The sequence below is a fragment of the Salvia miltiorrhiza genome, unplaced genomic scaffold (genome assembly GCF_028751815.1).
Source record: "Salvia miltiorrhiza cultivar Shanhuang (shh) unplaced genomic scaffold, IMPLAD_Smil_shh original_scaffold_447, whole genome shotgun sequence".
Lineage (NCBI taxonomy): Eukaryota > Viridiplantae > Streptophyta > Magnoliopsida > Lamiales > Lamiaceae > Salvia > Salvia miltiorrhiza.
Window position 1 is genome coordinate 398,820 of NW_026651550.1, and position 17,427 is coordinate 416,246.

General features: G+C 43.4%; 2 protein-coding genes across 2 annotated transcripts; one reads left to right on the top strand and one right to left on the bottom strand.

Annotated features, from left to right (window-relative positions):
- Positions 1-13,720: 13,720 nt before the first annotated feature.
- Positions 13,721-14,230, bottom strand: LOC131004660 (uncharacterized). The gene has a single exon (XM_057931365.1). The coding sequence runs from the start codon at positions 14,228-14,230 to the stop codon at positions 13,721-13,723; it is 510 nt and encodes a 169-aa protein (XP_057787348.1).
- Positions 14,231-15,070: 840 nt separating this feature from the next.
- Positions 15,071-17,141, top strand: LOC131004641 (probable glucan endo-1,3-beta-glucosidase A6). Its single transcript, XM_057931339.1, has 4 exons — positions 15,071-15,232; positions 15,331-16,310; positions 16,493-16,823; positions 16,932-17,141. The coding sequence occupies exons 1-4, from the start codon at positions 15,181-15,183 to the stop codon at positions 16,967-16,969; spliced, it is 1,401 nt and encodes a 466-aa protein (XP_057787322.1). The 5' UTR covers positions 15,071-15,180; the 3' UTR covers positions 16,970-17,141.
- Positions 17,142-17,427: the final 286 nt, after the last annotated feature.

Sequence of the window (17,427 nt, forward strand, 5' to 3'; positions counted from 1 at the left end):
GGGCTAAAAATAAAAGTCATGTTAAATTTCAGAAAATATAAAAAGTTCGTGTATTTACAGGCTAATAACCCTAAAATGTAATATCTCCCATCTATAATAATTTCATGGAATGTCGTTTTACTTTTATTGAGGGATTTTAATTTGATCAATTATTAATTTAATATTTTTTCTTTTATATATAAAATGATGTAATTTTGAGATTAAAAATTATATAAAAGTAGACGAACAAAGTGCACAAAAAATATGTAATATCTCCAATCTTTATTATACTTTTTATGAAATTTTATTAAATGAAAACTTATATTATTTTTTTCTAAAATTTTAAATCCCGTGTTGATTTTATCACAAAACTTAATCAAATGAAAATTAGTATAAAAGGGATATTTATTCCCATATAAATAGTTATACTTTTTATTGATAAATTTAATTTTATCAATTAATTTTTAATTTCAATTAGTATTGTTTGTACCAAAATTTGATGGCCACAACATGATTTGCTTTACGTACGTGTGTGTGTATAATATATATACTATGTTAGAAGATCTTGATTTTTTTTTTGATCGGTAAGATTAAAATTTTATTAAGATAAAAAGCAAGGCACCATGGATGCCAATCACTCTGCTGAAATAAGATTTTATTAAAAAGAAAAGAAACAACAACGGAGAACCAAAAACCCTTGAAAGCACAAAGCTGCAGACTAAGGGCCGAGCCTCGTTAAAACCTCATAACAGCTGAGGAAAAAGAGTACTCGTCAAGGATCAAGGTTGACAGAGCTGAGTTAGGAGGTCTCAAGGATTCCGGCCGAACCATTACCCTTAGGCCTCCCGGCTCACAACCAATCCAGGACCGAGAGAACAAAACCAAAAAATCAAGCGAAACGAGTAAAATAGGGAAAAGAAACATCATCCTTGACAAAATCATTTAAACCAGCAATGGCATGAGGCCAAAAACCCTCCTCCGAAGCTTGAGAAGCCAAAAAATCCGCCGATCTGTTTCCCTCACGAAAAATGTGAGAAATGCGCCACGTGAAAGTATGGAGTTTGGAGAGAGCAAACTGCCACCGAGGCTTGAATCTCCAAGGAACCGTCTCAGAGAGCGACTGAAGAAGCTGAACCACGTAAGAAGAATCCGACTCAAACCAAACTCTCTCCCATTTAGCGCGATGCGCAGATTCAATAGCAATAATAATAGCTAAAAGCTCTGCTTCAAACGCAACCCCGTGGCCGCCTGAAAAATGATAACAACCAAGAACGTCATTGAAGGCATTCCTAAAGACGCCCCCCGCATGAATCCTCCCTTCACGGACCGAGCCATCAGTATTAACTTTAATCCAAGACGGCGGGGGAAGGTGCCAAGAAACGTAAATAAAGGAGAAAGGCTTCTTGGGTTGTCCAGCGATGGAAAGATTCTTAAGAATGAGAAGATCAGAAACCGAGTTGGCCATAGTGCCAAGGACGAAATTGTTGGCAGCTTCACAAAGAAAAACTCGGACCTGCTTGAGAATCAAGTGGCGCGAAGGTGCTAAATTTTTGTGTATGACGTTGTTGCGGTGAGACCAGAGACTCCAGAGGAGAGAGATCACCCCAACTTTCCACAAATTGCCAATTTGTTTGCTGTTATTCTGGAGGATAGAGAATCGAATCATGCTGCCCACGTCCAACGGCAAAGTTTGCTCAATCAAAAACCAACGAAAGACATCCGCCCAAATAGAAGCCGAGAAGGAGCAGTTCAACAGAACGTGATCCATCGTCTCTTCTGCTGCTGAGCATAAAGGGCACCGGTTAGGCCCCTGAAAACCAAGGAGGCGATTCATATCAAAGGTAGGGAGTTTGCCAACAATAGTGCGCCAGACAAAGAGAGATCGCCGAGCGGGGATAAAAGGGGCCCAAATCCAGGAGCCCCAGTCGACCTTAGGGAACTGAGGTCGTATGTGAGCAAAGGCCGAAGCAGCAGTAATGTTCCCGAAACCCGAGTGAATCCAGGATCTGTCGTCCGCCAATCCAGGAATGGGGGTAGATATGATGTCGAGAGCAATGCGCGGGAAGGACTGTATAAAACTATAAGTGAGGTGCCACTTATTATTAAAGTAGAAGTCAGAAATCTTCTGAGAGAAATAGGGAGTCATGAACTCCGGAATATGAAGTTTGTCGATCAGCCGATACCCGAGCCAATTATCTCTCCAAAAATAAATTGTATCTCCATTGCCAATCGTGCAGAAGGTATCCGAAACAATCTCCCGAATCGTCCTTCTAACACCAGTCCAAATCGACGAACTCGCCCATTGGGAAGCCCAATCCATGGTCTGAGTGAGATATTTCTGACGAAGCAGCCGATAGCCGAAGCTGTTCATGTTCAGAATATACCAGCCCAGCCGAAACATGAAACTATTATTGATGTCAGAGAAAGATTTGACTCCAATGCCGCCATGTTCCTTCAGAGCACGAGCTCTGATCCAACTCACGGAAAAGGAGGGTTTCTTCATAGTACTCCCAGTCCAGATGAACGATCTACAAGCTCTGTCAAGAGCATGCAGAAGTTTCACCGGCCATTTATAAACAAGCATGCTATGTACCGCATCACTGTTGATAACAGAAGAAACTAAGCAGAGCCTGCCCGCCATAGAGAGTTGACTACCTTGCCACCTAGGGAAATGTGCAAGAATCCGATCATAGATAGGTCGAAGTTTAGCAGAAGAAGCTCGCTCGGAGAAAATAGGCACACCCAAGTATGTGAAAGGGATGGAGCCAATGTTGAAGTCCAAAATCCGTTGAAGCCGAGAACGTCGCCCAGGCGACACCCCTTTCCCGAAGTAAAGAGTAGACTTATGCTTGTTGCAATATTGACCAGAGACCGTGGCATAGAGCTGAATAATCGAGTCTATCATAATGCAATTACGCTTGGAGGCCTGGCAGAACAGGAGCACATCGTCAGCGTAAAGCAGATGAGAAGGGAAACTCAAAGATCTCGAGAAACGCATGCCGGCGATTAAACCCCGTTTACCAGCATCCAGAAAAATACGGCTAAGAACATCTTCCGCCAAGGCAAAAAGAATAGGAGACAAAGGATCTCCTTGTCTTACTCCCCGACCGCATTCAAAATAGCCAAAGAGAGCACCATTGAACCGAATAGAGATGCGAGCCGAGCTGAGAATAGTTTTGATCCAAGAGCAGAAAATATTGGGGAAGCCAAACTGTTGAAGCACGAATAGAAGAAAATCCCATCTAAGCGTATCAAAGGCCTTATGAATGTCGACTTTAAGAGCCATGTTTTTGCCGTGTAAAGACCTCTCCATGCAGTTCGCCCCTTCTGAGGCAAGAGTGATACACTCATGAATAGAACGTCCCGAAATAAAGCCAAATTGATTGTAGGAGACGATGGTGGCAGCAGCAGCATTCAGTCGGATCGCCAGAATCTTGGCAATAACTTTGAAAAAGAAATTACCAAGAACGATGGGCCGATAATCAGAGATAACCTTGGCATTAACTTTCTTGGGAAGAAGGCTCAGAGTATTGGAATTGAGACCCGAAGGGAGGTAATGATGAGTGAAGAATCTTCTGATGGCGGAAGTGAAATCATGCTCAATAATTTCCCAAGCGGAACGATAGAAAGAGCCTCCAAAGCCATCCGGGCCAGGAGCGCTATCTTTGTCCATAGCAAAGACCACCGCTTTGATCTCCGTCACAGTCGGACAAATAACCAAAGCCGACTTCTGATCCAAAGTGAGGCTACAGGTGATATAATTAGAAATCCACGAAAGATCGCCCCCAGGATTGATATCCGCCGCAAAAAGAGATTTATAAAAGTTTTCCACATGAGACGCCAAAGTGTTATGATATTCAACCAGGACGTCGTTAATCTCAAGATGCTTGATAGTATGGCTAGCGCGCTTCATTCTCACCATGTTATGATAAAACTTAGTATTTCGATCTCCATCCTGGAGCCATCGAATTCTACTTTTCTGACGAAGTAGGTCCTCTTGCCTAGAGAGCATGACCGAGATAGAGGCTTCAAGCTCAACTTCTTGATCAAACAGCGCCTCAGAATAGCCAACATTATCGATATGTGCCTGAAGAGAAGAGAGCTTATTATAGAGCTCCTCAAGCGAAGTGTTGAAGTTCCCAAAAGTGGATTTATTCCAAATTTTGAGCTCTTTCCTCAAACGTTTCAACTTGTGCATCATACGCACCATGGGGCAGTTCGAATCAACAACAGGAGCCCAAGAACGCTGAACCATTGGAATAAAATCAGAGTGAGAACTCCACATGTTCAGGAAACGAAAAGGACGGGCGCCAGAGGTATTAGGAGGAGTGGAACATTTAAACAAAATAGGAGCATGGTCAGAGCCAAGACGAGGCAAAACCCGGCTCTCAGTAGAATGCCATTGCTCAGCAAAATCCTCAGAGAAAAGAGTGCGGTCCAGGACAGACTCAGTAGTCATAGGGAATTTACGCCTGTCCGTCCAAGTAAAAAAAGGCCCAGAGGTGGGAGCTTGAATGAGAGTATGACGATCAATGAAAGCCTGAAAATCTCTACAGGAAACACGGCTGGGAAACCTGCGTCCACGCCGCTCATGAGCTCCAAGCACAGCATTAAAGTCCCCAAGAATCACCATTTGAGGGACCATACAAGAAGAGATATCATCCCAAAGAATCCTGCGAGTGATATAATTACAACTTCCGTGAACAATAGCCACTCTGAAAGAATAGCTAGAAGACACGATGTCAAAAATAACCATCTGCTCCGTGGACATAATCAACGAGCAGGTAACCCCTTTGGCGATGAGAATCCAGATGTTGGAAGCATGAGGTGCGCGATCATTTTGATGGAAAGGAGTCAAATTGATAGAGTTCCAGAAGGAGGTCGGAATATGAAGAAAGTTAGTCTTAGGCTCAATAATGCCTAGAATAATAGGATGATGAACATGACAGTAATTGTGAAGCAAATTACGTGCCGTGTCTGTCATACCACGAATGTTCCAAGAGAGAATATTCATTGAAAAAGGTAGATATTATCGTCCTCCTCCTGAGGATCATAATCATCATCCACCATATCACCCCATTTTCGTGAAGAAGCGGTGTCCATACTTTTACCAGCAGCAGAAGAAGTTTGAGAGATAAGGAACTCTGAAATTTGCACACCTTTATCCACCGCTTCCTTAACCAAAGAGTTGAACTCCGTCGTGGTCCCCTGAAGTTGGCCAGCCTGATCCCCAATAGTAGCGGCCTGATTGTGTCGTAGACGATCTTTTATAGTCGGAGAAGCCGTGCGCACCAACTGTTCGACAGTTTGCTTAGTCGGAGAAGCCGTGCGCACCAACAGTGCGCACCAGGGATGCCAATCAAAACAAGAAGGAAAGATTGAAACCCTTTGAGCACCACATGGTGAAAGGGATTCTCAACTCCAAAACTTTATAGACCTCATTCCAACTCCAAAGTCTACCCTTGATCTGTAAAACAAGTCTCTCAATATCCCAAATCTTTCCTTGAAAACGACTCTCGTTTCTTTTTTCCCATAGTGTCCAAACCGTTCCCACCCATAACGCATTTAGCAATCTTCTTCCTTTCTTCTTTTTGGCAGCAGAGATGAAGGAAGTGTAATGATGGAGAGTACCTCTAGGATTTGCCGTTTTGATGTGTATCCATTGGAAGATTTGGTCCCACACCGCCGCAGCTTTCGGGCAATGAAGAAACAGATGTTCCGTTGTCTCCTCTCCAGCGACGCAGGCGTTGCATCCTCTCTCTTCCCAGCTAATTTGAATTTGTCGTCTTCTTAAGTTGTCACAGGTAGCCAAACGATTTCTAAGACATCTCCACGCTGTCACCTTGGCTTTGTGCGATGTTGGAGCCTCCCAAACCATAGCCATCTCAGCCGGTTGAGTTTGTTGCGCCTCACTGGAAGGCGCCACCAAATCATAAGCCGACTTTGTTGAGAATTTACCGTCCGTAGTGGCCCTCCAACTCCATCCATCAGTTAAACCTGTAGAAGGGACAAAAGCAGCAACAAGTCTCAAAAGTTCCTCCACCTGTCCATTCTCTCTTTCCCTCAAATCCCTCCTCCAATTCACCGACCACACCCACTCTTCTCCTTCCCAAAACCCACTCTCTCCGACGAGGGCTTTCTTATTCGAGCACAAGTTATACAATCTCGGGAAAGAGAACTTGAGAGGTTTGTTAACAGCCCACACGTCCTCCCAGAACATTGTATTCATCCCATCCCCGAGACTGTGTTGAAGGTGATCAATGAACCATCTATCGTCGCTTCCTCCCCCTTTCTCCACAATTTTCGCCCACCACCCCAACTGCCCACTTCTTCCCACCATCGAGCAATCCCCCTCTTCGCCCCAGACAAGTTCCCCATAAATCGATTGATTTGATCACTCTCGCCCACAAAGCTCCCCCATCCACCAAAAATCTCCAAAGCCATTTAATTAACAGAACATGATTAAACAATTCCACATCCCGAAACCCAAGACCTCCTGTTTTCTTATTGGAACACAAGGAGCTCCATTTAAACCAGGTGATTCTTCTCGACTGAGAATCTCCACCCCACAGAAATCTGGAGAACAAGGAATTGAGGTTCTTGAGCACAGTCTTGGGAATGAAAGCGTAGGCCAGTTGATATACCGGAATAGATTGAAGCACCGCTTTGACAAGAGTGATCCTCCCAGCCAACGAGAGAGGTCTTTTTCTCCAGCTTTCAATTTTGTTTGAGACTTTATCCACCAAGAACTTCCAGTCGCTAACACCATTGTTTCGGCCTCCAATTTTGGTTCCCAAGTAAAGACACGGGAAGTAACCAATCTTGCAATGGAGAAACGAAGCCCATGTCCTCTCGACTGACACATTCACTCCCACCGTCATCAGGCTGCTCTTCGTGAAGTTGACAGCAAGACCCGAGACAAAATGAAAGAGAAGCAACAGACTTTTCAGTGATTCCACATTACGCTCATCAGCCTCTAAAATAAAGATGGTGTCATCCGCGTACTGGAGGTGTGTAATCGGCACTTCATCCTTACCAATCTTAACAGGAAACAATAACTGTCGTTCCACTGCTCTCTCAACAAGCGCATTCAACCCTTCCGCAACAATGAGGAATAAGAAGGGAGACATCGGGTCACCCTGTCTCAAGCCTCTCTTCATTTTGAAATCTCCCGTTGATGACCCGTTAACAAGGACACTTGCCGTGGCTGACTGAAGACATCCTTGAATCCATTTCCTCCAAATCCCATCGAAGTTCATTCTATCCAGCAAAGTATCCAAAAAAATCCCATTGAACTGAGTCGAAAGCTTTGGCAAAGTCAATCTTAAAGAATATCCGGCTTCGTCGCTTCTTTTTTGACTCAACAATAACTTCATTCAAAATGACCGCACCATCGAGAATGAACCGCCCTTTAACGAAAGCGCTTTGATTATCAGAGATGATCGACCCCATCACCTTCGTCAGTCTCCCCGCCAAGATCTTTGCAATGATTTTATACAAGCTGGTAATGAGCGAGATTGGACGAAATTCGTTCAACGAATCAGCCCCTTCTTTCTTCGGTATTAAAACGATGAAAGAAGCATTACCTCCTTTAGGAATTTTACCGTTCGCGTGGAAGTCCTTCAAGACCTGGAGGAAATCCTCCTTAACCACATGCCAAGCCGATCTCCAGAATGAAAAGTTAAAGCCATCAGGTCCTGGACTCTTATCGCCAGAACAGCTCCAGACCGCTTCTTTAACTTCTTCGGGTTCAAAACCTCTAATCAGCCAATTTCTCTCCTCATCAGAGATTTTCCTTCGCACAAAGTCAATGGGAATAACAGGCATCTGTCTATCTTTCCGCTTGAAAAAGGTTTCAAAATGATTTCTCACCCTAGCTTTTACCTCTTCCGGTTTGGAGATCCATGAGTTATCAAAGATCAGTCCGCCTATGTCATTCTTCAACCGCCTCCCTTTAATCGCCTTATGAAAGAAGCCAGAATTCACATCTCCCTCCTTAAGCCATTTCAGTTTAGCCTTCTGTTGTAAAGTCATCTGCTTATGCTTCATCTGAAGGGAAATGAGAGCTTGGAGCTCATTTCTCCTGATAACATCCACTTCGCCTAAACAATTCTGCTCGTCAAGCTCATCTTTCTGTTGTAACTCCTTCTTTAATTCGTGAATTTTAGAATCAATCTCACCAAAGGATGTACGGTTCCAAACTTTTAAAGCCTCGCGAAGTTTCTTCAATTTCTCCTTAACCACGAAAAAGCTCCATCCCTGACAGTCAGTCCCCGTCCACACTTTCTTTACAACATCTTCAAAGTCCGGGTGATTCGTCCAAGCATTTAGGAACCTAAAAGGTCTTGGTCCCCAATCCTCCGTTTTAGTAGTGAGAACAATTGGGCAGTGATCCGAGATCGAACGCTGAAGACCGCGTGCAGAACTTCCTTCCCAAGTAAGCATCCAAGTTTCGTTAACAAGGAAACGATCGATCTTGCTCTTGCATTTGCCATTGGGCTTGTACCAAGTGTACTTTCGACCTTGTGTATGAATTTCCTTCAGATCGTTCCCCCTAATAAAATCCTCGAAAAAACCTCGCCTCCGACGCTCGAAACGTCTCCCCGCTGCCCACCCTCTCTTCTCTTCTCCTGACTGCGTTAAAATCTCCCAAAATACACACACTTCGATCCGCATTCTGTTCAACAATAGAACCAATTGCATCCCAGAGAATCCTCTTTTCCTTTGATTCAGTTGGCGCATAAGCATTGATAATGCAACACAAGAGACCGTCCTCCTTGTACCTACCGTTAACAACCAAGGCCCCCGGTAAATCCCAAGAACTAGATGCTTCGAACACCTCCCTATTCCATAAACACGCAATTCCCCCAGCTCTCCCGTCAGAGTTCCTGATTGCCTTATCTGTGTTATTAAACCCCCACCAAGAATTACAAAAAACATCACTAAAACTCTCCATTTTTGTCTCTTGTAAACAACAAATATCAATCTTATGCCCTCTTACAAGTTCCATAACATCTCGCTGTTTCGCAATACTCCCCAAGCCCCTAATGTTGTATGACAGTAAATTCATGGACAATTCATCTGACTCCCAGCATTATTGAAGGAAAGGAAGTTACCTTGCATCTCGATTTGGCGGACAATCACCTCTTCTTCAGTCTGACTTGAAAGACCTAACTTCTTCCCAAAGTCCCAGATTTTCTGACCTGAAATTCCCCCCTCCTCTGTCAAAAGCAACCCTTTTTGTCTCTCCCCAATGTCTTCCTCCTCTGCGGCCTCCTCCTCTCTCCCATTTAGTGGTTCTATTTCAGAGATGAAACGCCCCCAATTCTCCTTCTCCCTCGCTCTATTCTTCTTTTTCCCTTTACCTTTTTTTCCTTTTGTGCATCGGTGATCAGCCCTTTTGTTATTGGAAGGCAGCCTAACTTCCCCTGCTTGGGAGCCCGAAGAATCATCCTTTTCGGTCCTAGACACTCCCTCAGAATGGTTGTTTTCTTCTACAAAAACATTCACGTCGAGACTCTCACTATTATCTTCCAGATCATCAATACCCCCTTGTAAAAGAATGGGTTCTTTTTCTCTCTTTTCTCTCTCAGCAGGAACCGTGGGCAAGGAAATAGGTACCTCGCAAAGAGTGGCCTGCTCGGCCCTGCAAGAAGACTGGCTTAAAACTGCGGTAGCAATCGCATTCAAAAGCAGTCTCGAGCCTCCCAACGTTGTCTCCTCATGATTGGTAACCTCGACTGACGTATCTGCGACGGTTTGTTGCGTAGGAATCGGAGAGTTCAATTCTTGGAGAACTGAGACGTCTTGCGAAGGAATCGAAGAGTTCAATTCTTGGAGAACCGAAACGTCTCCATCTTCCACACCGATGTCATCCCTTATTCCAATGGTAGCGATAGCCTGATCCATGGATTCCACTCCATCCGACCATCCTGGATCCGATTCCGATTCCGACTCGTCTAAATCCAGTTCTCCGAACAAGGACGAGAGTGGGTTATCCTGAATTTCTTCAATGCGAAGTGTGAAACTAGCTCCATCAATGCAGCACTCCACTACTTGCTCAATGGATTTGAGACCTGTAGAGATTTGGATCAAAGCTTCGTCCAATTTCTCTTTTTCTTTCGTGAGTTCGTGAATTTTCAAAACCCGCCCAAATTTTGCCGTCACCAAATCAAAGAAACGAGAGTTCCATGCATGAAGCGGGATCCCAATCCATTTAGTCCAAATAGATCGCTGCTGATGAACATCCACGAAGTTCCATTTCCTCTTCCAAAGAAACCAGAAGTCACTCCATTCATCTAACTCCGTGAGAACTTCTTGTGTTGGTAGTTCGCAAATACTTCGGATGAGCACCAAACTTCCCCCCATCGTCGAAACTTTCAGTTTCCCGGCACATTCGCTGTTGATTTCTTCTTTGATTTCATCCCAGGAGAAATCATCTTTGATGAAACCTGTGAATGTTCCTTCAAGCCACTTTGAATCCTCCTTCGAAGTTTTGAATTGTAGCTTTTCTCTTGTGCTGGGTTCTCCTTCAGAGACTCCAGTGAGAACTTCTTTAAAGGAAACTCCCGGCTTCTTCTTTGCAGAATCCAAAAAATGGAAGTAGTAGTCCGGTTTCTTTCCAATATCTCTTTTGGCGTCGAACCCCTTTTTTTCTTCATCCCTTATCACCCTCTCAAACCTTGGTTTAAAAACTCTAATTTTGTAGCTTCCAATCCAAAGTTGATTCAACTGTTGAAGCAAACCTTCTGTATCCTCGACACCTTCGAATCGGACAAAGCCGAAAGGCTTCCCTTTTTTATCTCTCTTATTGGGACAGAAAATGTCAGTCGGAACGCGGACGGCACCAAACTTCCTTCTTAAGAAATCAAAGCTGCAATGTTCGGGGATGTTGTTGAAGAAGAAGGTGACTCTCTGTGTTCTCGGAGGAGGTTTAACCTCTCCAGTGGATCGACCAGCTCCAGTCCTCCAAGTCTTCGGCTGTCTATGAAAATTATTGCTCCGTTGATACACCTCATTGCCTTCTGCTCTGGTCCTCTCGTGCCCCCTTCTCCTCACCACCCTCCAAACCTCCTCACGACTCATGCTCTCCGGTCAAAGAAATAGAAAAAAACTCTCAACCAAGCAACTTCAAGTTACTCCACAATTAATTCAACTCGACAGCCACTGGTCAGTTGTAAAACATTCAAGGTAATCCACTATTGCAAATATCCATTCCAGTAAGCATTCATATCCAAGGAATCCGTAAACTGCCTCTATTCAAAGTGTTGTGAAATCCAAATCCCAAACTCCAAACAAAACGCCATTTTCATAGTAGAGAAGAGACTACGAAAAGGATGAAGGACGGCACAACGACAGAGCTTTCAACCATTACTAGATAGCTTACATTGGCGTCGGAACTTGGGTTGGCGTCGGAACTCGGCCGAGCTCTGCAGTGAGATAACCGATCTGGTGGATGGCGGAGGAATGGCGCCGATCTGCTGCTTGGAGCCGATCTGTTGGGTGGCGGAGGAGCGGCGCCGATCGATCTGCTGGGTAGCTTTTGAGGTGATATTAATGGCGGTGCAAAACAAGAAATGACATGCTTAGATCAGGACTAGTGAACACGTCGCACTATCTGCACGGGAGCAGCCGATCTGCCGTCCCTCGCCAACTACAGAGCAGCAGCACCGGCGTTCACTCCGGGCAGCAGTGGCAGTCGAGAAGTGGGCTGCCGGAGGTTAGATCCGTCGACCTCAGGCGAAGCATGAGCAGATCTGGCGGTGGCGTTGCCGCGGCGACGTCAAACGGCGGCTCCAGACGCTGACAGCCGGTCCAGAGCTCACCGTCTTTAGCCGGCCTCAATCGACGTCAACGGTCTGTCTCAGATCGCCAAATCGCCAAAGGAAAGCGGGGGTGGATCTGGAGAGGTGATGGGACTGGAGCGGCGACGGGAGAGGAGCGATCGACGGAGATGGTGATGGCCGGCGCGAGCTGCTGAGCTGCTGGTGCTGGTTGGCTGTTGTTGGACGGAGACGGTGGTTCGGCGGCGGTTAGTGGGGCTGGGGGTGGCGTGACATTTTATCACAAATAACACATTTCTTCTGCACCCACGTCACCCAGAGCAATATACTTGAAATTATATCATGTAGTCTCCAAACAATTTTGTTTTTGTATGTTAGAAGATCTTGATATATAATGACAAAAATTGATGTGGATTCAAATTATTGTATTATTTTATTTAGATTTTCAATATGTGAAGTTTAATGAAAAATTATCATGTAATTTAAAATCTAGATAAAAGATTATAAAATATACTGTATTCAATTAAGATTCTCAATTTGTAAAGCTTTATGAGAAAACGATTTGGGATTCAAAATTTATTTAATAAAAATTTCATAAAATATATACTCTCGTTTATGTTATGAACTAAAAAAGTGTCATAGAAAATCATTATGAGATTCAAATTGCACCATTTTATATAGATCTTATTTTTCTAAATTCATTTTTATATAGATTTTACATTTGCTAAAATATCGTCAAGATAAATATTGAATTATAGAATTAATAAAATATAAATAATATGAGAAATTAAAATGCAATTTAGTAATTCATTATTTTAATATATGGACTCACATTATTCAATAAATTTAAACATTGGCAAAGTTTAGATAAATTAAATTATTTTTTATTAAAAATATAACTATTTATTTGGCCAAGTAAAAGTCAATTGAGCAAATTAAATTGGTGCTGCAAATATATAAAAGATGAGATACTAAACATAAGTATTTATATATGCTTTAGTCAAAATGAAGTTTAATTAAAAATCAATGAAGGATGAAAAATGTGACTTATGAAAAAAAAAATAGAGAGATTTTAAAATATTTAAATTCTAGAATGCCCAATAAACAAATTTAATTTTCCTATTATATACATAGAAGGTGCAACTTGAATCTCAACCAAATGAAATCAACCCATAATTAATGTAGGACTATATGTTACGAAATTTGAAAATGGTGATTATAGACTATAACTTTCATTTTTTACATTTACACTCATATTTAACACATTAAATGAGGACTATAGCGTCTATCATGGTCCGAAATAGGAGTTTAAATGTAAAAAAAAAATGGAATCTATAGTCATCATTTTCAAATTTCGCAATTTATAGCCCTTATTTTAAAAAACACTAAAAGTTACGATCCTGTTTTAACAATTAGCTCCATCAATAGTGACTATTTTTATATGCATGGATTATGTCACTTGAGATCCACTACACCATATTTGGTGTCCTGGTTTCAATTTTTTTAATATTTTTTTTCAATTTCAATTTTATATTCTATGATTTAATTTATATAATTATTAACTATGATTTATTTCATTCAATTAAAGTTTATAATTGTTTTGGTCAAATGATGTAATTACAATAGGTTTTTGAAACACTTGTCTAGCTAGATGCGTTGAATAAGACAACAGTGTAGGTAGGGGTGTGCAAACCCAACTCAGACCCGCCGAACCCGCCCGGACCGACGGGTTCGGTCCGGACCGAACCGGCCCACTATAGGTGTTTGGTCCGGGTTAGGTCTTATTTTGTGGACCGAAAGTTTTCCGGGTCGGTTCGGGTCGAACCCGATCGAAACCCGGCGAACCCGGAACCGACCCATGCTATTTAAAATTTAATATTTAATATTTATATTTAATCATTAATATTTATAATAATAATATAATATTAATCTAACTTATGAATCTAACCCTAAGAATACTAACTGAAGTCTGACTCAGACTCGTCACTCTTCAATCTAACCCTAACCTCCCCCGCCGCCCACCCATCCACTCCATTCAAACCACCCGCCGCCACGCCGCCCCCCCTACCGGACCGACCACGCCCAGCACCGCTGCGGCCTGCGAGCCTGCGCCTGACGCGGTGATGCCGACTCCCGGTCTCCCCCCTGCGAGCCCAGAGTCCAGACGCCCCGCCGCCCCGCCTACCGGACCGACCACGCCCAGCACCGCTGCGAGCCTGCGCCTGACGCGCAGACGCAGTGACGCCGACTCCCGGTCTCCCCCCTGCGCGCCCAGAGTCCAGACGCCCCATCGCCCAGCCTACCAGACCGACCACGCCCAGCACCGCTGCGAGCCTGCGCCTGACGCGCAGACGCAGTGACGCCGACTCTCGATCTCCCCCCTGCGCGCCCAGAGTCCAGACGCCTCGCCGCGCGACCACAGCCACTCCGCGCGGCTGCTGCCGGCTGCCCTGACTTCGCGCGCCCATCGCAGTGTGTTCCCCTGCCCAGACGGGTCTGACCCGGACCGAACCGGACCCGTTGCTCGGGTTCGGTTCGGTCCCGGGTCGGCCCGCTTGAAAATTTCGGTCCGGGTCGGTCCGTTTTTCTAAAAATTTTGGGTCTACAAACCCGGCGGGTCGGTCCGGGTCCGACCCGCTGCACACCCCTAAGTGTAGGAGGACCTCTTGTCTATTACATTAATAAACAAAAAAAAAACTAAGACACGTTGTCTAATTAAGAGTGATCATAGAAAATAAGTTTTAAAATTTGTTGTCTATGGCCGCAACTTTTTGTGGATATAGACAACACGTTTGGCTATAACAAGTCTATATATTGATAACATATTCATTGAAATTTTCGTATATAGCGAAATTTTTGTAGTGCTATAATTTACTTTCACTTTAATTAGCTAATGATATATTCAAAGTTATGACATAATTTTTTTAAAAGAAATTAATTTTTTGAAATAAAAATTAAATATAATATATAATATTATAATAAATTTTGTTTTTATAAAAAACTTATTTATATAATAAAAATAATAATGTGATTCAATGTCACACATAAAATTATGGGATATTGAATTTCATCGCGAATGATGTAGCACACTTTTTTGGTGTCTTGTTTTCTTTTTTATTTTCCTCACAAATAAACCCCTAAAACATGACAACCTAACCTAAATCAACTGGTCCCAATGATCCAATTATTTACTAGTCACAATCTTCTTCTCCTATCATAGATTATTATTGTCTTATTCTCCAACCAAAAAGTATTCATCTTTCTTTTATCATGCATGGCACAAAGACCATTGGCCAGCTTCCTCTTGAATTCGGTAGTTCAACAATTTCTGCATAATTTCACCACTATATATGTAGGATATTACTCACATCACATTTTCATAGACACACAAACGCACACAATAGAAGGAAAATCAACAATGAAGACGACTATTTTCGCTCTCTCACTATGTTATATAGTTTCTCTCTCATGTAAATACCTTGTTCTTTTTCTCAATCATATGGTAATTAATTTCATTGGACCATAATAATACTAACCATTCTTTGAACACTTACATGTTTTTCCTCAGCTGCATTACTAGGCTCGGACAAGATCGGCATAAACTACGGCCGGATCGGAAACAACCTCCCGTCGCCCTACCGCTCCATCGAGCTCCTCCAATCCATGAATGTCCGACATGTCAAGCTTTACGACTCCGACCCGGAAGTCCTAAAGCTTCTCTCGGGCACCAACATCCACGTCACGGTCATGGTCCCCAACGACCAGATCACCCGCATCGCCTCGAACCGGTCGGAGGCGGACGAGTGGGTCCACAAAAACGTCCTAGCCTACTACCCGAGCACGAAGATCAGGTTCGTGCTCGTGGGGAACGAGGTGTTCAGCCACAACGACCAGCAGGTGTGGGTGGACCTGGTGCCCGCGATGCGATACATCAGGAAATCCCTAAACGAACACAACATCCACAACATCAAAGTGGGGACCCCCGTGGCCATGGACGTGCTCGAGTCGAGCTTCCCGCCGTCGGCCGGGAAATTCCGGGCCGACGTGGCTGAGGTGATGACGTCGGTGGTGAAATTCTTGAACGGAACGAGATCCTTCTTCTTCCTCGACGTGTACCCCTTCTTCCCCTGGTCGGCAAGCCCGACCAGCATGAGCCTTGACTTCGCATTGCTCAAGGAAGGGAATAGGACTTACATCGACCCACACACTGGATTGATCTACACAAATCTTCTCGATCAAATGCTTGATTCCGTCAACTTCGCCATGGAGAAACTCGGTTTCCACGACGTTAGGATCGTGATCGCCGAGACCGGGTGGCCTCATGAAGGCGACATCGATCAACCCGGTGCCAACGACTACAATTCAGCAACCTACCTCTGCAATCTCGCAGCCAAGATGTCGTACGAGCCACCTCTTGGGACGCCGGCTCGGCCGGGAGTTGAGATCCCGACCTTCATTTTCTCTCTCTACGATGAGAATCAGAAGCCCGGGCCCGGCACCGAGAGGCACTGGGGGCTTCTAAACAGCAGGGGGCTATCGATCCACCAGGTATCGTGTTCTACAAACCCTAGCTAGCCACCTTTAAACTGTGTATCAATTATCAAAGTCACCCCCAACTCATAAAACAAAGTAGGTAATTCTACCTATATACAACGATATGATTTTAGCCACATAAAGTATATATAGTTTGAAATCGCACTCCAACATGTGATAAAATTAATTTGTTGCAGATGGATTTGTCCGGGGCGTGCCCTGCCGGAGACAAGGGCGGAGCACGACATTTGGCGAAGCCGGTGAACAACCAGCCGTACAAAGGGAAGATATGGTGCGTTTCGGCGACGACGATGACGAGGGAAATGGAGTTGGCGCCAGCCGTGGAGTTCGCTTGCCTGCAAGGCAACAACACCTGCAAAGAGCTGGCTCCGGGGGGTGCATGCTACGAGCCGGTGTCGATCGTATCTCATGCAAGCTATGCGTTCAGCTCTTATTGGGCTAAGTTCAGAGGTGATGGTGCCTCTTGTTACTTCAATGGCCTTGCAGTTCAGACCACTGTCGATCCCAGTAAGCTTGCCTAATTACACTCTTTTATTATTGATAGTACTAATTAACATCATATGTTAAAATATTTTTGAATAAGGATTGCTTGAAATTGGGGGGTTGTTTTTGCAGGTCATGGCTCGTGCAAGTTCCCGAGTGTGACAGTGTGACGATTTGGATGATGAACGATGCTTGGAGGTGTATGGTTTAATATCTGCTTAATTAGTTTTCTAAGGTCCTTTTGTTTTATTTTATTTTATTATTGTTACAGTTTCAATATTTATACTTTGTTGAAGAATATGGTGTGCTTTGTACCGAGAAGAATACGATGTAAGAGCCATATCTTAGAATGATGGCTTTTGATACGAGATTCGGATCTTCTGTCTCACAAGATCAATTTCACTAATTTATAAGTATCTATTGTAACAATAAAAATAATTATTAAATAATAATCTTAATTAATTAACATTTAATATAAAAAATTGAAACATGAAAAAAAAATTATATATATTATTTATGTAATAATTAATCCTATCAATTAATTATAATCAAAATTATAAAATAATTATAAACTCTAATTAATGAATTAGTGAATTAAAATTAATAATTTCAAATATAAATTCAATTT

What these genes read in the sequence shown, in the direction of transcription:
- LOC131004660 (XM_057931365.1), bottom strand. Translation starts at nt 14,230, where the DNA reads ATGGGCGCGCGAAGTCAGGGCAGCCGGCAGCAGCCGCGCGGAGTGGCT.
- LOC131004641 (XM_057931339.1), top strand. Translation starts at nt 15,181, where the DNA reads ATGAAGACGACTATTTTCGCTCTCTCACTATGTTATATAGTTTCTCTC. An exon ending in TTATATAGTTTCTCTCTCAT is followed by an intron (nt 15,233 to 15,330) that starts GTAAATACCTTG and finishes GTTTTTCCTCAG; the next exon opens with CTGCATTACTAGGCTCGGAC. An exon ending in GGGGGCTATCGATCCACCAG is followed by an intron (nt 16,311 to 16,492) that starts GTATCGTGTTCT and finishes AATTTGTTGCAG; the next exon opens with ATGGATTTGTCCGGGGCGTG.